At 32.8% G+C, this 24,194-nt stretch overlaps 1 protein-coding gene across 1 annotated transcript in view; it reads left to right on the forward strand.

Annotated features, from left to right (window-relative positions):
* Positions 1-1,112: 1,112 nt before the first annotated feature.
* LOC130624095 (nucleoporin 88-like) overlaps positions 1,113-24,194 on the forward strand; it is a 35,409-nt gene continuing 12,327 nt past the window's right edge. Inside the window, exons 1-8 of the mRNA XM_057439664.1 lie at positions 1,113-1,384; positions 7,622-7,791; positions 7,950-8,072; positions 8,433-8,669; positions 9,214-9,391; positions 15,004-15,157; positions 19,526-19,621; positions 19,718-19,799. Of these exons, the coding sequence (XP_057295647.1) occupies positions 1,166-1,384; positions 7,622-7,791; positions 7,950-8,072; positions 8,433-8,669; positions 9,214-9,391; positions 15,004-15,157; positions 19,526-19,621; positions 19,718-19,799 (1,259 nt within the window). The 5' untranslated portion in view covers positions 1,113-1,165. The remainder of the gene's footprint in view (positions 1,385-7,621; positions 7,792-7,949; positions 8,073-8,432; positions 8,670-9,213; positions 9,392-15,003; positions 15,158-19,525; positions 19,622-19,717; positions 19,800-24,194) is intronic.

The following is a 24,194-nucleotide window of genomic DNA, read 5'->3' on the forward strand; positions in this document are numbered from 1 at the left end:
TAACATAATTTCGACAAATCGAATTCGATTAATTGGACCGTGTATCATCCCTCTTGTCACCTGTTAAGTTTCGATTTTATTTTAATGCTCAATATAATTTCAACAAATCGAATTCAATTAATCGGCAAAACAAAAATAATATCACGCACGTGCAATAAATATTCTAAGTATTGGACTTGTTTGGGTTTAAAATAAAACGAAGGAAAGTCGATATTCAGTAAAGCTGTATTTAGGCGTTGAAATACTTGAACCACAGAATCCATCGCCAGTGTAAGTAAAGGGCTTGACTTGATAAGATTGCTTTTACTAACTGCAGAAATTGTAACAGCAGCAAGACAACAAAGTCATTAATAGTAGCCAATATATCAGCTTTGAAAAAGCAGTCTGTACTGGGATCTTGTTTAGCCGCAACCTTGTTGATAAAGTTGATAGCCGGCGAAAAGTTAAAAAGAAAATTGTTGGGCCACTCCGTAATAACGGCTCAGTGGCCACAAGTCCCTAGGGACGAGGTTGGTTTAGCCGTCAATCGTTTTCAAGCAATCAAAAATGTACAATTTTATCTTAACACCCGAAACGTCGCAAATAACGTAGTTTTTCTTATCAATTTAGATAAATTAAGAAAAGAGAAAATAGAATAAAATTACAAAGTATAAAAGGAAACGAAAGGTCGATTTGGGAAAAAAACGAACTATCTCAAGAGGACACTTGAAAATTGAACCACTAATTTTTTTTTCCAAAAGCAAAACATTAGTGCCCAATTCTCTCAGCCCATGAATTTGGCTATACAGTATATATTATTAGCAATTTTATTTTAAAAAATCTTTCCCGGTGGAATAACTAGATGCTAAAAAAAAATTCTAGTTTCTGTGTGGATTTGCGCACCTGTTTAAGAACGCGCGAAACACGCGGTTAGTTGTGATCAACACTGCGAAAGTTTATTTCTGCAAAATAAATGGAATTCTGGAATCTGCAAAACTTTGTTCCTGTGAACATTTCCCGCAAATTTACTTCCAAAATTTTCGCGGTCATTTTTTGAGCGCGAAAGTATTTTTCCTATACGCTACACACACACTTCGTGCCCAGCCGCTGTTGTCTGCGCCTAGCGTTCGTTATTATTTTTTGTGTGTTGTTTACATAAGTGACCTCAGCTAGCGAAAATCCAACCATGGCGGGATCTCAAATAACATTTTCTCAAAAAGTTTCACAGGATTTAGCACAACATGAACTTTATACCAGCAACCTCCAGAGTTCCAGATTAATGCAACATAAAGATGGGATACTTTACATTTGGTCAGAACTTAAAAAATGTCTTTACACCAAACTATTTTATGGAATCACTAATGAGAGAACCCAGTCAGTGGAAAACGAAAGTACAAGATTTCAGGTAATACGTGTTATCTATGTTATTTCAGGTAGTATTAAGGTAGTTTTAATCTGTGTGATTTTTTAATGTAAAGTAATGAAATAGTCAATCTAATCAGGCAAAATCTAAAAATTATATATAAAAAAACTTTATATATAGCTATAGCTATAGCTAGCCTAGCTATAGCTATATATATAGCTAGCTGCTAGACCTTTTTGAATAGATGGCGCCGTAGATTAGTGGTTATAGCTCTCGTACTCTGTGCGGGAGACCAGGGTTCGGTTCCTCTTGACGGCGATTAAACATGGGCGAGTGAATGTTACCATAGCCCCGGGTTAACCCAAGTCATGTGAGGGAAATTGGGAAGATGGCACACTGTGTGGGCCATTGGATGTTGCCAGGAGTTGTCTAGTAGAGCGCGGGCTCTAATTGGGTCTGCATAGCTCAAAATGAGCATTAATGGCTAGCCTCACCAATATCGAGGGATATACCCTGTCTATTATTTCCAGCAGGGGCCATGGCTTTCCTGTAGTATTTAATGCTCTCTTTGAGCTACGCAAACTCAATTAGGGTCAGCGCTCTGCTCTGCCAGACAACTCCCTGCAACATCCAACAGCCCACACAGTGCACCATCTCTCCAATTTTCTTCACATGGCTTAGATTAACCTGGGGCTATAGTAATATTCAATTGCCCATATTGAATCGCCGCCAAGGAGAATTGAACCCCAGTCTCCTGCACAAAGTACAAGAGTGATAACCACTAAACTATGGCGCCACATGTTTACATTTTGCTTGGTAAGCCCTTTTCGATTTTACAATTACTTGGCGGGCAAAAAGATGTGGGCGCTATGTTAAGTGAGGTTGTGTCTTTACACAAAGGTATCATAACGACTTTACATGAATATATGTCAATCAGAAGTTATCCATCTACACTCAATAATAGTTTAAAACCTCAAAAATGTTTCCATAGAAAGAAATTGGCTAAAAAAAACCTTCTGCAAGCTTCCGCATCTTTCTGCCTGCCACGTAGTTGTTAGAGCCAGAAAGGGTTTACTGCGGAAAATGTAAACATTCAAAAAGGTCTATATAGACCACTTTCTGCACGGACTTAGTTGTTTTGATTTCACTTTGAGAACAATGGGCCTGTGGGCACTTTTGTGTAGGTAAGGGTAAAACACTACCAAACACACTTTTATTAAATAGCGTCACCGTCAACAAAATAAATTGATCGTCAACTATAAAAATTGACTGTCAACAAAATAAATTGATTGTCAACTAATTAAATTGACTGTCAACTAAATAAATTGACCGTATTAAAGTATTACTAACCGGTTAATTTATAATTTGCAAATCTTCTACTAATATTAACCGTTAACAAATTTAATTAACAGAGTGTAAACATTGACGGTTAATAAATCTTCTTAACTGCAGCCCTTAAAATTAGATTTTTTTACGTCGGCAATAAAACTGCCGACGTGAGATGCATTTCAACTGATCTGCGTCGGCATTTTTTTTGTAGTAAAATTTTCCAGCTGGCAAAAACTTTCGTCATTCACCTTGTATTGGGGCTAGACCTTGCATAAATTCAATGTATTGATCTCCGAAGACGATGACAAATGGAAACGGAGTACAAGTCCCGTACTCCGAAGTACACCTTCCCGATGGTGTACTTCGTTAAGTTAATAGTTCACTGCCAACTGACTTTCTATATGTTTCGAGACGAACTCATTAGAAAGTACGTTGTGCACGTGCTATTTACAAACTAAATGTCAGGGCATTCAATAAGTTGTATATCGCAGAAGTCGCCGGTGGCATGCTTCCAAAATGCTTGTCACCGGCACAGTTCACCATGAAGCAAAACTGTACAGTGGGCTCAATTTATAGAGTCTTCGCAGAACATCTCTCCTCACAAAACCGAGGGCAGGGCGAACTTCTTTTTAATACGATATACAATTTTTCGATTATTATTATTACGAATCGAATGGCGCCACAGTATTTCTGTAACGTGAATAATTTTAATGATAATGACCTAACTTACTGAAAATCGAGTGTAATTATTCTTCAGTCGCAATGAGTGGAAGAAGCGCAAGCAATACCACAATTAACATTATATATTTGATTTTGCTTGCCACAGTTCCTTTCAAATTTTCATTATTTTTGTTGTTTTGATAATGACATGGCAAAACACTTTAGCAATTTCATTTTCTGATTCGGCTTTCTTTTTCACCATGTTTACTTTTTTATTTTATTTTCGTGAATTCAGGAAATTATACCATCCGTCAGTTTCGAGTAAAAAAACCACACGCGAATACTGTGTGCATTCCCGTGTGCATTCCCATGTGGAGACCTGGTTTCTTTTAGGATAAGGAACTCGAGAAAAATGTATGCCAGTTTTCATATTACGCCCGAGAAAATGTGATATAAAAATTCACCACAAAGGCTTTAATATTACAAAGAATAACATGCGATCAGTTGAAAAGTTTGTTTTTCAAAAAAATGGTAGTAGAAACCAGACTATAATACGTGAACAGGTACGATAGAAATATACATGAGCACATGTTCTTAAAAGTCTGCCAAAATAAAAATTAATTCTTTGTTAATTTTTTTCTTCGTTGATGTTGAAAATGAGTTGTTGTTTTTAAAAATTTCACAACAAAATTACGTCGGCAATTTTTTTGCCGACGCAACTACAGTATTTTCTTATTTTACGTTGGCAATCGCCGACGCTAATTTTAAGGGCTGAACTGCCAATATCAATACCGTCTCAAAATATGCATATGTTTTTTTTTCGTATCATTATACGAACGCTACAAAATACTTCGTTATATGAATGTCATACAAAGTGCTTTAAAATAAAAAATATAAACTTTTTTAAAAGTATGATACAAATTTTTTTGTATTATAAGAAGAAAATGATATGAACTTTAAACAAAGTAAATTGCTATACGATCTTAAAACGAACTTCAGAAGTACCAGCTTAATTGCGAATAACTAAACAAAAGTTTAAATTTTTATGTCATTTTAACAAAAAATAGCTACTTTCGGAGATTTTGGGACAGCGATTTCATCGCTAGTGTGATTTTCATTTAGTTCAAATGTCAATTTGTTTTTAAATGCTGGTTGATGCAATCATTTTATTTTTAGGTGATCTTAATGGCTATCGCTCAAAAGCTCCCTTACAAAGTTAAATTCACTCAACTTTCAAGGGATCTTTTTTCTATCGCCGGATCCAAATATCTCTGAATCAGCGAGTTTCTATATTTGAATATAAATACCTTAGATAATAAGTCCAAATAAAATGACCGAATTTCATATAAGGAAACGAACTTTATAATAGTTAAAAAATTTCAATATAAAGACTTTAGAAAATAGTCCAATTATAATAAACGAATTTCGTATGAGCAACGTTTGATACAAACTTCTTTGAAACGATACGAGCTATATATACAAATTTCTTTGAAATAATACAAACTTTATAATTTATAATACGAAAAAGTTGTATCAAAATTAAAATGATACAAAAGAATTAACCGATACAAAGTTTCAGTGCATTTGACTTAAATTTAGAATTTAAATTGACTGGCAACGTTTAAAAATAACAGACAACATATTTAATTAATTGTTAATTTTTCTGATTGACCTTCAATAATTTTTATTTACGGTTAATTTGTCTTTGATATTTATAAAATATCTGCAACGAACGACAATTAAAATTATTAACGGTCAACTAACTTTATTAACGGCCAATCTTTTAAACTGACGGTCAATTAAATTTGTTATCAGTTAACAAGAAAAGTTAACAGGCAACAAAAAACATTAACCGTTAATAAAAATGATTAACCGTTAACGTGAGAACGTTGACAGTGGCGCTTTTTAATAAAAGTGGGTTTGGTAGTGAAATGGCTGTTAACAAATTAATGATTTTTTAAATAGCATAAGTTTTAAGAGGAACTGAAATTACATTTTAACTATATCCTTCTAATTCTTCATAAAAAAATTCCCTAATTTTAAGGGGTCATTTACAAAATTCGTAGCAATTCCTATTAAAAAAATTTTTACATGCTATACAAATTTTCAAAACAACTATGAAAATATCTTTTAAGGTGGCAGCTTTTTTTTTTACATAATCAGTTACGAAAGTTTATTTTCAGACTATATATTCAGATTTTTTCTTTTCTAACACACTTGTCACGATTTTATAGCTATAATACATTATCTTTAACCAAAAAAATTCAGCCTCAACAATTTCTCTTTAAATTAAAATTCATTAATAATTAATTATTCTACTGGATATAGCTTTAGTCTACGTGCTTGCGTACAGAAGGAAATGACGTAATTATTAAAGGAAGACAATAATAACATCAACGATGGCGCATTATAAGACGATCTTCATTATGCTACACTGCATGAGCTTTAACTTTCGATAGCATATAAACTTTAAAATTAAGTATTGTTCATTGGATTATAAAATAATTTGTTGCACTGTTACGATTCTTATTGGCTTAAAACTCATTTTAGCCTTGTTCTAAGAAAAAAATCTATCAAAATGAGGATTTAGACTTTAGCCTGGATAAGTTTCGGGCGTCCAGCCTAGCTGCGCTGTCTCTACCTATCTATCTATATATCTCAGGCGATTTTAAAGATTCCGCCTTCGTTGGCGGATATCAAAGATTGTTTTACGTTTATCTTTAATAAATTGATTTGATATATTCTTCACGTCACAATTACCCTGACAAACAAAAGGCAAACGAGAACAAGAAGAAGATGCTATCAATGGAGGATATTCATTGTAAATTGGCTGAAGCATGCAGAGACATTAAGGTTACTGTACAGGAAACAATTTTTTTTTTTAGGTTTTTTGCAAAAAATTCATGACATATAGAAAAAATTTTCTTTCGAATGACATATTTTATATTCCATGAAAATATTTGGAACATCCCTTTTTTCTGGAAAAAGCCTTTTCAGAGGTGTTATATCCTTCACACCTTCGAGAAAATATGTGCAAAATGAGCTGAGTATATTTTTTGTAAACATTATGCATGATATGAAACTACTGTATAAATATATGCATAATAATATTTTTTAGATAGTTTACTTTCACCATCGATAGATATATATATAGATGTTGTGGTATAAAAAATCATTAAAAAAAATCAAAATTAAGTAGTATGCATATAAGCTTTCTCTTTTAACCCTGACACTTCCATCATCTTTCTGCATACACAGTTCACACATTTTCATAACACCTACGAAAATCTTTAAAAACAAATATCTTGTTAGTAAATTTTCGCAACATGTCTTTACGTTTGTGTTCTCTTTTACCGAAAGCTTTCTATTGGCTTATTGAAATTTTCGGTAATGGAAAGCTGAATAAATTTTTTATATAAATTACTGATTAGCGAATTATGACGACAAAAAGAAAAAAATATGCATTTTTTTTTAATGATTATATATAATTACAAATAATTTCATAATGACGTTGTTACAAAAAAAAACCTGGGAACCTTTTTCGGTGAAAAAAAATGGTGTGTGTTTAATTCATTATATTTTCTTTTTGGAAAATTAACATCTCACGAAAATAACACCATCAAAAAAGTCTTTCATTAAACATTCAGAAACAAAAAAAAATAAGAAAAAATATAAAAGTATTGATAAATTATAAGGGTTTTTCTGAGACTACCCATCAAGTGAGTTTTTTCCTTTACAGTAACCTTAATCTGTCTGATATTTCCTATGACGAGTGGTCCGATTCATCCGATGAAAATCCCTGTTGATTTCATTGATTGTATTTAGTTTTTAGTGTTTTTAATAAAAAACATGTATTAGTTTAATAACACAGAAAAACAACTTGTTCGTTTATATAAGTTTTATAATTTGCTTTCTTCATTTTTCAAAATACACACATGGTAGACATTATGAATTATTCCTGTACAGAGTTCATTTTAGAGTTAGTCATTAACACCCAGACTTGTATTGTTTTATTTATGGCTAAAAAGACAAAAATATATTTAAAGGGCAAGTAAGACTAAACATAGCTTGAAAAAAAGGGATTGCCGCTGCAAACGACTATGTCTTTGGGTTTTTGGGCTAGTTTCAAGGGCTGGGCATGTATGCAAATATGTAATGGTAATCTGTTTTGATTTTTTTATATTCATTTGATAAGCAACCTGTTCCGAAACATTGCATTACAGTATGTGCAATAAATTTAGTTTGACTAATGGGAATAAATAGTATATATAGTTGCTAATTTCTTTTTAGACTTTAGTTTGCTCTATACCTCCATATTTCGAAGTGACCGACATCAAGATAAATCCTTCTGGACAGCATCTTCTCCTTTTTGGTACCCGTGGTGTTGGATTTGTAGAATTACCAAGACGATGGGGAGAGGCTGGTTTGTTTGAGGGTGGAAAAGATATTTTACATTGTCGGTGCGTTTATTTATCTATTTTTGTCATTTTGTTTATATATATTCCTTAATAGGGTATTTTGTGGGAGCCTTAACTTTGAAGTGGATTTACAGTGCTTGTATCGCAATTATGATGTTGATTATTGTTGGTTATGTACTTTTATTTTTTAATTTGTTCAGGCTGGCATTACTTGACGATTCTTTTTTTTGTCATCATGTATCAATCAAAATACTTGAAGCAGCATGGTACCCTGGAAGTCTTAATAATAAGATTATTGTTCTTACAAATGAGAACTGCTTAAGGTAAAAATGGAGACTTGTGTTTTGCAATTGGTTGTACAGTACTATTTTCCACATCACTTTGCCATAAAAAAGAAAGTTGATCATAATATTCCATGTTAGCTATAATATCAAGCAAAGCAATATTTTTTAAGTTTGTGAACACTGAAACCTTTTGGAATCCATTTACTGGTACTTTTAATCATCTGAAACTGTCTTATTTAATATGAGTTTACAAGATGTTAAAATAATTATAATTATTAAATAATCATTATAATGCTGGTTTTGATATTTTGATATTGTTTTAATTAGTCAAAATCACAGCTGATGTGCTGGTTAAAAGTATTTAACTGTACAGTCAGTTAATTTTGTGTTTTATTTCAGGTTCTATGACATTTCATCACCAAATAAGCTAATACTACGATTTCCTCTATTTGGTGTTTTGCACCACAATGTTGGAACTGCGACATCTAACATATCAAGTGCATTGGGAGATGATGCTGTGGATTTTGATGTTGGCGAATCTGTGTGTGATAAACGGGGAGTTGTAACAAATAGTATCTTTGTTCTGCAAGAAACTGGAGATGTTTGGACTGTTTATGGCAAATTCACTCATAACAGGTATGTTAATTGTATTTATTAATTGTTATGCTTGGAAAAAGTTTGAATTTAAGAACTTATGTTTCACGACAAATGTTTTGTTAAGCTTTAGAAGATGCAACAATAATTAAAAATAAGAGATAACATTTCAACACATTTGCCCCCTTTTATATTTCTGTGATATATAACAAAATCTGTTGAATGTATCAAATTAACAAAAAGTAGTATACACATCAATGAAGTGCATAAAGAAGATAGGATGAACTCGTTATAGAAGTGCTTTTTAACTTCGATTGATTTTAAAAGTATTGTTTCCTGTTTACTTACATTAATTGTTATTATTTGACCATTTTTGTGTGAGTGTAAATTTGCTCAGTAAAACTCCTATCCATTCTAGTCTTTCTTTTTTGGTGATCATTAGCTCTGTCTGTGGAGTACTCAATTATTATCAAAGAGGTGGTTGTCCACCTTTGTTGTTCCACCTGGCAACAATTAACAGGGTATATCCCGCAAAGTTATAAGGCTAACCACATAGAATATAAATCACTACTTGTTTGTATATTAGACTGCAAGTTTATGAAGAAGGACCACTGATAATCAATCCACCTTCTCTTGACAACTATGGTTGTAATTATTGTTCCTTGATCTGTCTTCCATCGGTTCCGACAACAGTAGTTATTGGAACTCAGAGTGGATCTATCTATCATTGTTTGCTGCTGCAAGAAGACAGGAATGGATTTGAGGTAATCTAATTGTTTAAATTTTGTTTATTTTTGTTGCCAAAATATTTTTCCATTTTACCCTTAATTATGATAAAAAATTGTTTTGTTTGCTTTTTGGACCTACCTGGTACAGGTAAGGTCCTATAAAATGACCTGTGTTAGTCTGTCTGTTACAACCTGCTCTCAGAATTGGATTTTTATTTTTTTGCACAAAGATAGAAAACAAAAGACCCTCAAATGTGACAAGGTCAGTTTTTTTTTTAGAAAAAATCTTATTGGCTTAAAAATGGCAGAATTATGTGCAAAATGAACCAAAAATACGTTTTTTACGACATTTCTTTGGATTATTAGTTTTGCTGATTTTTTGCAAAATGCACTTTTAAAAAAAATTATATCGGCTCCACAAAGGCCGATTTATGTGCAAAATCAGCCAAAACGGTAAAAAGTAACTTAATTTAGCGGTATTTCTCAGGATTGGATCATTACAGGCCTATCAATAAGAAAAAAGCTCCCGCGCGACAAAACGCGCGCGCTGAGAGGGGGAAATTCTGTTCGCGCGAGCGATCTTACAGTTCCAAAATTAAGACAAAAAGAGAAAAGAAACATTAATTTCTGAAGTCGGGGGACGATTTAACCAGTAAACCCCTGAACACATGTCGCGTACTGCCATTTTATTGTAGTGAGTCGCTGCGTGTATTTTGAACTTTTTCCATTCGACCAATGATCGGTTCAAGTCGAATCCTGCATACACAAGGGGCTTGGCGAAATGATTATGTAGAAGAATTATTTCCCGATTACCGTAATCTCTATCAGATTCCCAATATTCCATGTCGATGAATCTCATTGATGTATACAATTCCTTGTCCCTCTTATAATCACAAAAGCGCTCCTTGAGAACTTTAATCAGTGACTTGCACAACTTTTTTTTCAGAGCTCGAACAACATCAATGGCATGCTTTTGATTGATTTTATTAGTTTGGAATTTTACAGTGACGAAGGTTTTATCTTTTTTCCGCTTTTCGCCAGCTTTAATGAATTGACCCTCTAATGCTCCACTCAACCAATTCTGATCACCCGCTTTGGTACTAACACTGTAACGTCCAACATAACTGCCAAAAAACTCCAAATCACCCCCAATTTCGTCAATGTTTTCATTCAGTTCAGAAGTTGTTTGTTCGATAATCGAATTGACTGAGTAAGGTAAAAGATCATTCGATTCAAATATTTTTGAGACAGGAACAACCATTTCAAGCATATCGAGGTAAGTTGCTATAGTCAACAAAAATTCATAGGATTTGAACTTTTTAAGAAGGCCTGAAACTTTCGCTTTTGTAGTAGCATTACTCCCTTTATCGTCCGCGATGTAATTTTCGTATGCTGTTATGTACGCTGGCCATGATTCAAGGATATTCTGAAATCCCCGCCTACGATGCCCAACAAACCTTGTTCCTGTGATCTTCGATATGTTATAGTATGTGATACCTAACGCCTTTGCGCATTCTGCAACTTCAGATTTTAGTTTGCCACTATTTCGCAAGAGATAAAAATTTGTTGTGTAGAACTGATCAACCTCGTTCAGCTTGTTTATATTGAATGCTTCCTTAACTGCGAGTTCTATGCGGTGGTTTGCACAGTGAATCATCAACATCCATGGCCGCCCCTGATCCTTTATCTGCGTCAAAACACCCTTGTATTTACCAAAGTTAACACTGGCTCCGTCCGCTGTACAACTGACAACCTTTTTAGTGAAGCTCTCTTGGTCCATCAAAAGCGCACTATTGTCGTCACGGAAAATACTTTCAATACCGGCAACAATCGAACAAGCATCACCCCCACCGAACCTAGCCACTTCCAGCAAACTCGCAACCACGTAAACTGGAACACCACTCCTCTCAGTTCTCACTAAAACAAGTTCTTTTTCCCTTCCAGTTTTTCTGGCTTGGCTACCATCTGATAGAATCGACATAAAATAACCACTTGCAAGTACAACTGCACATTTTTCCCTGACAGCCTCAGCTATGCAATGAACAAACTCACGTCCAGAACGACCGTCTTTTTTCCTCTCTATGAGTCGCACACCATTCTCCTTGCAGCATTTAACCTGAAAAGTCAGATAGATAAAACAATAATGGTCGTACTCAAACAATACTCGAACATGGTTTCTACCTATTTTGAAAACTTTAAACATATTTATAAGGGCAACTTACCAAAACACCAAAGTGTTTGTGTGGCATTGTCGGTTCCATCGCCATGTGATACGCACATTTGATAAGCTTCGTATATGCCTCAGCCGCGGATTTTGCGTTTGCTGATTCAATAGTCGTTTGGATCTATGAAATATGAAGTGAACGTAATTGTGTTAGAGTGAAAGTAAATAAAACTTGAAAAACCCTATTTTGTAGAAACAAACCTTGTCAACGCTAGCTCCCGTCTTAACACATGTGATTGATGGTAATCGATCTTCCTTTGGTTTACTTTTCTCACACGATAGTGCGAGAGAATGACCTTCGCCGGAAATATGTCGCGTAACAGAGTGTTTTGTTACGAAACTTGTCCCATCAATATATGTCAGGACAGCTTCCTTCACTGGTCCCTTGCAATTCGGATGCTGAAGAATAGCAGGCTTGTTTTTCGCACAAAGTTTGCACCAAACGAAGTTAACAAATCTATTTCCGTTTTCTTCTAAAGTTTTATGTCCGATAATATCATCAATACCCCATTTCATGAAAGTAGATAATTGGATTTTGTTCCCTTTGATACTTTTTTTGACGAAGACATGTCGCGATAATGATTTCAGATAAATATAGCAATCGAGTTTTCAAAACATACGATCCTGCTGTATTCTATTCTATTTTAGAATAACGTTTCGAACGCTCTCACCCAGAGATGTTCCCATAATAAAACTATTTTTGAATGAATGGAGAAACAGGGAGATGGAGTGTTATGTAAAACAAAAGAAATACATTACTCATTTTCTTGTTTATTACAAGAACAGGTTCCACATAAATACGCGTGGTGTGATCAACAAAACAAATTACAAGTCTTGTTACACAACTATAGAAAAAAACGACATTTGATAACTGAAAGTACGAAAACAAAAGAAATATATTGCATTCACAAACAAAGAGAATCATTTAGCAAACATTTCTTGGGTTTAAGGCAATAAATAACAAATTAAGTTTGATAAATTTTCTCCCTGATCTTTGTCAGAGCATCTTTAGATCATAACTAAAAACGTCTTTCAACATGCATGTAAATCATAAATGTTACGTTACAAAAACATCGTTTGACCATGTGACTATAAACATCATCCACTTCTAACTTTTTCATGTCGATGTATCTTCGTACGATTCCGATTTTAGCATGTCGGGGTCTGGTAACAAAGTAGATTCACAAAACGGAATATCTAAAGGTCATTACTGGAACGATATGTTTTCGCTTCGCACCTAACGTGAATGGTTGGTCAGTTTATGATTAGTAAAATGAACTACTCTATCTAAAATAGAAAATACAATCTCAGGAATTTAGGATATTATCGCTCAGCTACATAACATGGAATCAATCTAGGCGAGTGAAAAATCACTCCACTGAGGCCTCATATTTCAGAATTAGGCGCGTGTTTGCGTGCGCGGGAGCGATCGCGCGCCTCTTATTGATAGGCCTGCATTAGTTTTCTGATGTTTTGCGCAATGACAGGAAACAATAGACCCTTGGATTTGATGAAGTCATTCTTCTGAAAAAAATCTTATCAGCTCAAAAATGACGGAATTATCTACAAAATGAGCAAAAAGAATCCTAGAATATGTTTTTAGGACATTTCTCATGATTGGATCATTAGTTTATAATATGATTTTTTGCACAAAAATAGAGAACAATTGACCCTCAAATGTGATAAGTCAGTTTTTTAAGAATTGTATTTTTTGGCCCAATGGTTGAGATTTGTGTGCAAAATGAGTCAAATTGGTTCAAAAATACGGATTTTGGAACTTTTCTGAGGATTAGGTTATTAGTTTTTTCTGATGTTTTAAATCCAGGTAGGTCCATTGAAGTTTCGCTTATTTACACTTGTGAGTGCTGTATTTAAGTTGTGCAAGTATGATGACTGCGCCTATTCACATTTTGCTAATGTTTTTCTGCATGTATAGAAAATTAAAATTCACACCATTTGCTCTTGTTTTTTATTAATGCTTGACACAAACCTGGGATAAATTATTTTCATATTTTGCAAGTAGTAGTTTAAAAAATAGTTATAAATATCTCTGTACTGATTTTGAGTGCAGGTTTTTTAACTGATTTTGAGTGCAGGTTATATGAGTTTGTTATTCTTTGGTAAATAATAGTAAGATTCAAAGTACACCTAATACAAAAATCTGGCGGCTTTTTGTGATTATTGTTATTTTTCATTTATGTTTAGTCCTAACAAAGCAACTTCCTGAAGATCCAAAACATTTTCCCACACGTGCGTCACATCCACTGTATTGATTTCTTTGACTAATATCTAGGATTGTGTAAATTAAAGACCACGAACCTAATTCCAGTTTACGTCTTGTTTTAAAAAAAAACCTTAAATTTAGTATCTGAAGAATAAATCAAAAAATAAAACAATTAATTTACTTTTAGTTTTAATTATACTTTATTTAAATCTAGTCATGCTAATAAGAATAGGGTTAAAAATGTATTGTTTTTAAATGGAAAAATTTTTTTAAAATTACCCACCTGGGTAGTAAAATAAAATCTAAAAATCAGAAAGTTTATACAGAAGTAACTTTTGTTTTTAAATTTGTTTCGTGAAAAGATTAGAACTGTTCTTGCTGGTAGTGAGCAAAACTGCTTATTATTTACATATTTTGAAACGTAAATCAGTTAACTTAACTTAACGTGTTTAGAAAGATTATTTAAATAAGATCAATATAAAATTATTTTTCATTTGAACATTATTATATTTTATCTGAGACAAGGAAGTTAAGACTAATAGAGTTGCTAGCTGAAGTGCTGTCTTGTGTTTGTCCCCAACTTGTCTCCAGAATGCAAAAAATAATGACACAAAAGTAGAAAATAATGCCACTGCATACCATAAAAGTTCTTGACGTGCAGGGTTTGAATTAGCAGGTTGCTATTTGCAATTTGCGAATCAAAATTAAAATTGCAAATCCCATTTTTTCATCAATTGTTTCTCTGACCATTTTTATATTAGTTGTTTCAACAAAATAACCATTACCAAGGAATCGATGGCATGTGACCTACAGTCTTTCCTGACCACAGCTGCAAGGAGGTTTTCTTTCAATCAAGACATTTTTCCAAACCAACTTTATATTTCTAATTCGAACCCTGGCCTGCGAACATTGCACCCTAAAATGTTCTGAAATTAGTATGGCATGCGAAAGACCACACAATCATTTTTCTTCCTGATGAGGCCTGCTAACTGAATTTTTTTCTAAATTAAATGCAGGTTATACAACAGTGCAGGTTATCTAACAAATTTAGCTCAAAGCCCTTGGGTGCGGGTTGATAGACGGGTTATATAACTACCTAGAAAATAAATGTGTTAATTTCTACAACTTTTAGATAATATAGGTGTACCTCCGAAATTATATTTTAGCTTTTTTGTTTAATAGATCAACTTTTTTGCATAGGACGAAGACAGCGCATTGTTTGACAATCAAACTGTTGAGCAGTTGTTTGTGTATGAGTCGGTTGAATTAGAACAGAATTTTCTTTATCCAGTTGAAGATGATAATGTGCAACCACAAAGTAAAGCAAAAAGCCAGAAACTCCAACTCACCAGCAGTAAGTTTGTTTCTATGATAGCAGGTTACCGTAATAGGCTAGATTGAAATTTATTGCATTTATTTTATGTGTCAGATCAAATATAGGAAGCATTAAACACATTAATGTAAGAGGAGTATTATACCAAGCTTGTTACTCTCATATTATTCAAGACAAATAAATAGGTTTTTTTTCACTAAAGCTAAAGTAAAAAAGCAATAAGCCCTGCACTTAATGACGTTTCAGCCGTTTGAAGGCCATTTTCAAGTAGACAAGTCCTAATACAATATGTTTAAATATGCAATAATATCAGGCTGTCAAATCCGATATGAATCCGCGAATCTGATTCGTGTGTCCGCTCTCGTGACCTCTGATACAGCGGATCCAATCACATTCGCACAATTAATAACATTAGTCACCATATTTCTACCCTTCCAATTTTGGTGAATCTACGAACACTTCGTTCGCTGCCAAGGTCCACCGTTCCATGCTGATGGTTACCATTTTATTTTTCCCTTTATTAAAGTTAATACTTTACAGAACGGTTATTGATCATCAAGCATCAAGCACTTGCGCGCAGATCATCGGGAACCTACTTATCAGGACGGGAGTAGCAACGTGATTTCCTTCCCATGAGTGTTTTTTTTTGTATGTGATTTTTTTTATTATCTTTTTAAAAGTTTATTAAATGAACGACGTCTCGTCTCGATGATATGTTTTACTATATCTCTCCAAGGACCCGTATTTAGAGGGTATTTCCGTAAGGTATAGTTCCCCTACGTGGATTCGGTACTTTCCCTTTAATCTCAAAGCACAAAATATCCAAATGGCGCATTTCTTGAGGGCGAGTTTCGGCCTGTGTTTCATATCATAATAATACTACAGAAAGAAACTATAAAAATTGGATTCGCATATCATAAACTTATCCCAAGGGGGAATTCAGTTATCTGAAAATAGAAATAATGGCATAGACAAAATATTTCTATTCAGAATTAGCGTGTCCATACAGATCAACAGACTCTCCTTTAACTCCAAATCAAAATTATCAGTAGCGGTGGAGAGTATAAAAAGTTCTTTAAATTAGCTCTATTTTTACAGAAAACTACATGCCCCAGTACAGCACCATGATTTTCAGCTATGACAGTTTTTCCGGTCAAGGCAGAAAACCCATATGTTCGCAGGCTCTTACTTTCAAATGTTCCATAGTCTTATACGCACTTATATGTATATACGACTTTTAAACATAGAGCCCTTGAAGGACAGTCCTTAAAACCCTAAGCTTACAATATTTAACATTTAGCAGTGTTTATACTAATTATATAGTAGTTTTTCGCCAGATGAATATAAAACTGGTTGTTTTTACATTGATTTTCTAAATCTTCAAAATTGTTTCAAAATTTTCAAGGTTTTATTTGGAAATACAGAATCTTAGAAACATACTGCCATACAAATGGCTATCCCACAAGCCTCATGGATCGATGTATCAAGTCATTCCTCGATAAAATGTTTCAAGATAAAAAACGATTTTATCACCGTGCCTAAGCTAGAAGTTTTCATTATTTTAACATATTAGGTAAATTATTCTTGAAACTGCGATCTCTTTAAAACTGACACATTTGATGAGTATTTTTTTATTTTTTTCTTAAAGGGCTCATCTTATGTTAAATAAAACTTTTCAATCTAACGAGACTCTTAAATCAAAAAACACAAATTAATAATCCGAAAATATTATTGCAAATGTTTTTTAAATCAATCCTGTAATTTGTTAGTATTAAAGACAATTAATAACAACCAAATCTCGATATAGATTACGGGAAATAGCAAAGCATGGTTTTCATTTGTTAAGTGTGTCATTCGTAAGGAGTGAGCCATTGACATAAATTTTTAGGACTTACGTACAGGGCACTTTGGTTACACTCATAAACGCAAGAAATGAACACATAAAATTTGGTACTTATTACAAAAATACCAATGGGTTTGTTTACAAAAGAGAACAACCTCGATGTTGTTTGATGTTGTTCTTACAGGTAGCTTAGCTACTATAGTTACATTTAGGATTAAACTAGCATTTATTACTTAATACTCAGTAAAATAGGTCAAGTTTGAATATTAAACTTTTTCGCTATAGCTAGCTAGACTAAACATGAAAGTACAAGGCTTAGCTTTTTAGCTGGGTTAGAAGTCAAAACTTAAAGAGGAAAATTACATCACATTTTTTAAGATTATACTACACATATTTTAGAACACCTGCAGGAAAATGCATTTTTCATCAAGTTACCCCATATGGCTAATATGGAAGATTTCTTCATAAAAAGCATCAGAAACTTTTTTCATGTGGATTACTTTTACATTACCAAAAATTAAAAATTTGAAGATAAACTTTTAGTTTTCAAATTTTTCGGTTTAAGGTTTGCTAAAGGTTTAAAACCCATGTCTCACAGTAACTTCGTTCTTATCCTAATGTTAATACATAAGCTATGCAAGAACTTTTGCAGGAAAATAAAAACACATCAAGAGAAAAAGTTTGTTATTAAAATATTATAATATTATAATAATAATTATAATAATTTCAAACTGGTTAGTCCCTGCAGTCATTTTGGTGTCAGTGGTATGAAAAACTATGCTAAAACTATACTAAGTAAAAGTCCTATTACTTCAGTAAAAATTGAAATAATGACTTGAAACTTAGTATTACATGTTTTTAGACCAGTTTGATGAAATGAACCCCAAATTTTTTTTACTACTATCATAGTTTCCGAGTTCTTAATTTTGGCCATTTTTGGAGACGTCGATAAACTTTTTTGACAGCATATCAATTTTGACAAGCCATGTGTACAGAAAACATTCAAAGTGATTCTCAGGATTAAAAATAATTCAAACAAATAAAATGTGTCCCAGGTTTAGGACCAAATACCTTATCCAGCTCAGAGAAAGTGGGAATGTGCTTCTAAAGCACAGTGCTAAATACATAATTTAAATTTTATGCCGTATAAATACAAAGTGGTTAGAAAGTTATTTTTTTGTCCACCTGGATCTGCAACACGTTTATTTTGCACTAATCGCCCAGTCTGCCGGCACTCACAATTAATTTTTGAATATCCACAGGAACTTTTTATGCAAAATGAAAAATGCTACACAACTGTATTTGCTTTGCAGAAGTAACAATAGGCTTATCTTTATCATAAGTCCTGTGAATGTTGGTTTGTGAAAAAGATATTCGTAATGCTATAAGCGCTCCACTGGATTTGTAACACATTACACTAAGTGTCCTCCATGTAAAACAGTTTACGCTTTACTAAGTCTTAACCTGGAGACTTTAGGTCTTCCCACTTCAAGCGAATATTACTTCTGGATATACTTCCCCAAATTTTGTTATTTCATAAAAGAAAACTGAAAATCTACATAATTTAGGTTTCAGTTTGTCGTGGAAACATGCTTACCAACATGCAATGTCTTGCATACCTAACTAGCTATATACTCAAGTCTTGAATAATCACTGCTATGGGAGGTCAAAATAACTATATACCTAGCTATTTTTATTTAAAATAACAGAATGCCTTGAAAAATCTTTTGTGCAGCTAGCTACACTAAAGTAATATATTTAGCTCTTGTACTTTATCACTTAATTATTTAATAACAAATGTGCCCTGGAGTGCTGGCATGGTACTGGCTAGGTAGCTTAAAATCACAAAATAAATATTATCCAGATGTGACCATCCCTCGTCATCAGACATCGAAAAGGCGTTTCTGTTCTTTACTTCTCATTGTGGGGTACCTCAAATTCTTGTAAATCCAATGAAAAAAAATTACTTAAGAATTCCTCTTCTTTCCCTTGCACTACTCATGGCATTTCTTTGCATGTCTTTAGTTTCAAGCCACGATCCCTGAGCTTCCAACCCCGTCTCAGTCACAAGTTTCAGCGCTAGCCAAAATGACGGACAACGTTGAGGAACTCTGGGTAATTTTAAAAAAATGTGGTTCTACCTTATGATTTTCAGATATTTGCTGCTGATATCAGCATATTTTGGCCCTCGGGTGCCACACTTCCGTACATATAGGAGTTAATTATCTTTAAAGTTTAAAAATAAAGTTCAATTCACACTGCAAACACAGTTCTCTGCGTCAAAGCACCTTGACAAGTTTTTTGTTTAAACATCTTTCAAAATACTTTATATATTTTCGTATTCCAGAATAACAATGAAAAATTAACATACCAACATGCAAAAAAACAAAACATAACAAACATTTTGAATCAAATCATGCAGCACACCAAAAGTGAGCATACGTCATTTTGAAGCTACTATTTATGGCCTACAACTAGCTGTGATGCAGATTTTTTATTCAATGTTAATTTAACTAAGATATTCTAGACAGTTGTCTTTTTGGTAGGTGGCTACAATGACAGATATTTAGCTGTAACAAAAGGTGGCGTCCATAGTATATTTTTGCCTTGGTTGCACGACATAGACAGACTGCTGTTAAAAGGTATTTTTTCCTGTACACTTGTTTTATTTTGATTGCACAGAATAAATTTCTGAAATATGTTTTAACAAAATTTATTTGCTATTGTTTTTATTTAAGACCAATATGGCAGTGAACAATGCATTCCAGATTCCCCTGCAGACGTGTCTTATGTTTTGTGTACTCAACCGTTTGATAAAAGGTTTGTTCCTTTTGACTTGTTACAAAATGTTTGATTTTTGGCAAAAAGTTGGCAGAGGTGGTACAAAAGTGTTTGATTTTTTACATTGGACTAAACGTCACACCCATTTTTTCATTCTAGAACTTTATATAAAAGTGTATTTTGTAATGTAAGTCTGCATAACTCCTGACTTTTGTTTTTATTTTTTACTAAGTTGGAAATGAGCTACTATTTGTTGTTATTAGTCACTAGTCGATAAAAAATCCACTGAGGCAGGATAAAATTGAAAAATAAGCGTGATATGAATTTTGATGACGTCGGCAACCCATCTGCAAAAAAAAATTAGAACCTTGTTTTTACGTTACCTCTATTGTGTAGAGTTTAAAGCACTAATCAAAAAAATGTATGTAATCACGTGCTTTTGATGAATGGTTAATGAGATATAAGGGTTTAAAAATTTTGCTGACGCTAGCAAAGTCCCTAATAAAAGTACAAAAAATTTTTCTTTCCAAATTTGTATACCCGTTGCCTTCATCTTAGGAAATATCAAAGGAAAATAAACACATCCACTTTGCCTGTCACAGACAGACGGACACACTTAGCGTATTATTATAGAGACTAGTCGATAAAGCCCGTGGAAAAATTCACTGAGGCAGAAAAACAATGGAAAAATAGGTTGCTTTAGATGTCTTGCTGACGTCAGAAGTGCATATATAAAATAAAATCGACGAAATTTAGTTTATCTGAAGCCTGTAAATGTGTAGAGGTGGAAACACTGACGAAAATAATATATGGTAACATGCGCTTTTAACGAACGGTGTTAAAGAGATACAAAGGTTTGAAAATTTTGCTGACGTCAGCAAAGTCAATCCGAAGTACAAAAATATTTTATTTGGAAATTCATATACCCGTTACCTTCATCGCATAGATCTTGAAACGCTGATGAAAAGAATGTATAACATTATGTACTTTTGACAAACGGTTGCAGAGATAATAAGGTTTAAAGGTTTTTTGATGACGTCATCAACCCGTCCATTCCGAAACGGATTTGGGAACCCAGGCTTGGGAAAATTACCCAAATTGGTCCTAGGTGGTCCCTAGTTACCCACGCGGTGAAAAATCATTGACGTCACCACCTCGTTTCCAAGTTATTTGGCCTCAAAGTTTTAAGTGCACTGTAATGGCTTCCTTAATTTAATATATGATATTGACATTAAAGTAGTGTTATTGACGTCGCGCCGTAACGTCAGAAAATTTTACATTTAATAACTTTTTCGACAACATCAAAGGAAAATGAACACATCCACTTTGCCTGTTACAGACACACAGACACACTCTCCGTATTATTATAAGAGACTAGTCGATAAAGACCCGTGGAAAAATCCACTTAGGCAGAAAAACAATTGAAAAGTTCTGTCATTTGAATTTTGATGACATCAGCAAATATTTCAGTATATTGAATATGCCTTTTACTAAAAAAAATAATCTGAAAATGCATAAAAAGAAAGTATATAAGTCATAATTTGACAAAAAAGTTCTTAAAATCTAACACAAAATATCAAATGTCAAATCGCATGAAATCCTCCCAACAAAACTTCAGACAAAATATGAAAAACAACGGCGTGCAAGGTGTAAAATCTAGTTAGTAGAAAGTTACAACATTGACAGTCACAACCCAGACAGTTACGACAACAATAAAAATAATGTCAGAAATAACACATATCTCAAATATGTATACATCTTATTATGTGATTATGTTGAAAACCTTCAATATTTTAATCTGAAGTGTCGAAAAGAAAGGCTTGCAACAGTAAGCACAGATCTATGAAATAAGTTCTTTAAGCATTTTAAACATTGTCTTTTCCCTAAATGCTTATACAACAATACAACCTTCAGGTTGTATTGTTATATATCAAAAAGCCAAACTTAAACAAACACAAAACACCTAAAAACAAAAAGTTAAACTTTGAAAAATCATTTATTCGGTTGCATACCATCCTCTCCCGCAAAAATATGCACAAAATGTAAAAATTAACCGGTTAACAAAACAATTTTTTGTCTAATGATCCGTACTGACTTTACCAAACATTTTAACCTGAAATGTCGAAAAAGCAATAACAGGGTTCCCACGCCTCCTCAAATATCCTCAAATCTCCTCAATTTTGGTTTTGCTCCTCAAATATCCTTAAATCTCCTTATTTTTCTTCAATTTGTCCAATTTTCCCCTCAAATCTCCTCAAATGGATTTATTTTAGTTGATAAAATTTTTTTTTGAATTATGTCAAGAATCTCATGTAGCAGAATTTTATATCGCCAATATTAATTGTATATTTATTTTTCTCATACATTTGTTTCGTGAAACTTGTTCTATGGACAGCAAATTAAAGGCTGTTTTTTAGAAGATAGAATGATTGCAGTTCTGATAATTAGATGAAATTTTATACCGGTTTTTCTTGTTTTCATATGTTTTTACTGAATTAAAATTTTAAATAAAGGTCTTAAAGTCAGGTTCAATCCAAGAAGAAATAGATGTTATCCGATCCAAGAAAAAAATGCTTGAGAAAACTGTAGTTTTGTTATCAAAAGATGCCGACAAATGCTCTAAAGATGCTGAGGAGAAAACGGCTGTCTTGGAAATGAAAACTTTGATAACAAAGTCCAACTCACTGAGAAAAACAGTAAGCGAGAAGGAAAAGGAAATTATGGAGTATTCAGAACTTCTCCAAAAGCTAATGAAGGAGAAAGAAAACGTTATTTAGGATTTTTAGTATTTATCCCTTTGTTTTGTTGTTGTCCAGGGAAAAAGTTCCGCCATCTACATATTTATTTACATGTAAATAATGCTCATATGCCTATGTTTTAAAAATACTAATATTTCTAAAAAGGATCTTTTGTATAGATTACTATCTTCAGTTATTTACTTAGTCATGTTTTATCATGCACTGTTTCTAAATTTTGTTTATGTTTTATATTTTTATATTTTATCTAGATATGAAAAAAGACATTTTATTTTGTTCGTACCCGTCCATGTTGGAAATTATATTTATATTAGAGACTTTACCCAATAGATTTTTTACGTTAGTCATAACTTTATCTAAAAAAATCTCCTCAAATTTCCTGAAAATTTGTGAAAAACTCCTCAATTTTGATTCCTCAATCTCCTCAAAAAGTGAAAATTTCCCCTCAATTCTACTCAAATCTCCTCAATTTTGAGAATTTAAATCTTGTGGGAACCCTGAATAAGCAAGGAGTAAATTTCAAATCAACAAAAATAATTATTTTGAAAACATTGTATATATATATGGTCCTTCCTCACAAAAGTTTACAATAAATGTAGAACACAAAGGTTTATGAGGAGCAAATCAAAATATGAACAAAAATCAGTTCAATTGGCATGTTCTATATTGTCTTCAGCCATAAAATCTTCAACAAAATTGATATGAAACCCATCAAATTCAACTCAGAAAAAGCAGTCATTTAAGTGCATACAAAAATACAACTTGTAGAATATCAAATTATTATTTTTAGTATATATAATTGCATATGGTCCTCCCTCACAACAGTTAAATTTTTGCACTAAATTTTCAACACAAAATACAAATTCTAAATAATTCCTATGGTTTTCCTCAAAAGTTTAATCAAAATATAAAAGATGAGAGGTGAACGACAAAATCAAAGTTTGCAGAATTTAATTATTTTGGTATATATATGTCTATTGATATATGCCCTTTATAACAATATTTCAATCCAAAATGTGAAAAAGAAAAACAGTTTGCAACAAAATCAGTTATTCTGATGATAAGGCATACACTTTTTCTCCACAAAAGTGTAAAAAAAGAATGGTTGTAGGAAATACTTCTGATTCAACAAAAATCAGTATTTGCATCTTGTACTCATTAAATATTACCCAAAATTTCAAAAAACTGATTTGGAACGCATCAAATTAATAAATAGAGAGGGATCAGTCATTTCGGTATGTTGTACAGAGTCCTGCCTGGTAAGAATTTATACAAAATATAAAAAAAACACAAGTTTTTTCGGTGTTGTACTCCCTCAAAAAAGTTGAAACTTTTCTTAATTGAGACAAAATGCCATAAACAAAAACATTTTAGTCAGAACATCTAGAACAACAAAAATCACTACACTTAAGGTACCAGAATTACTACATGTTAAATAAAAATCGTTTCGTCATATTGCATGTAACCGATGTATATAAGTTTAGTTACACAAAATGTGAAAAATATATACATTATTTGCATACACAAATTGTGAAAAATACATTATTTGCTTAAAAACAGTCCTTAAACTCTTCTTAAATATTATGTAATACTTTTTTAAAAGTTGTTGTGGCTTGTTAATTTAAGCTTAAAATGTCAATTAAAATAAGTTACAGTCACATTCTTAGCAAAGACCACT

Source organism: Hydractinia symbiolongicarpus, chromosome 13 (genome assembly GCF_029227915.1).
Source record: "Hydractinia symbiolongicarpus strain clone_291-10 chromosome 13, HSymV2.1, whole genome shotgun sequence".
NCBI lineage: Eukaryota > Metazoa > Cnidaria > Hydrozoa > Anthoathecata > Hydractiniidae > Hydractinia > Hydractinia symbiolongicarpus.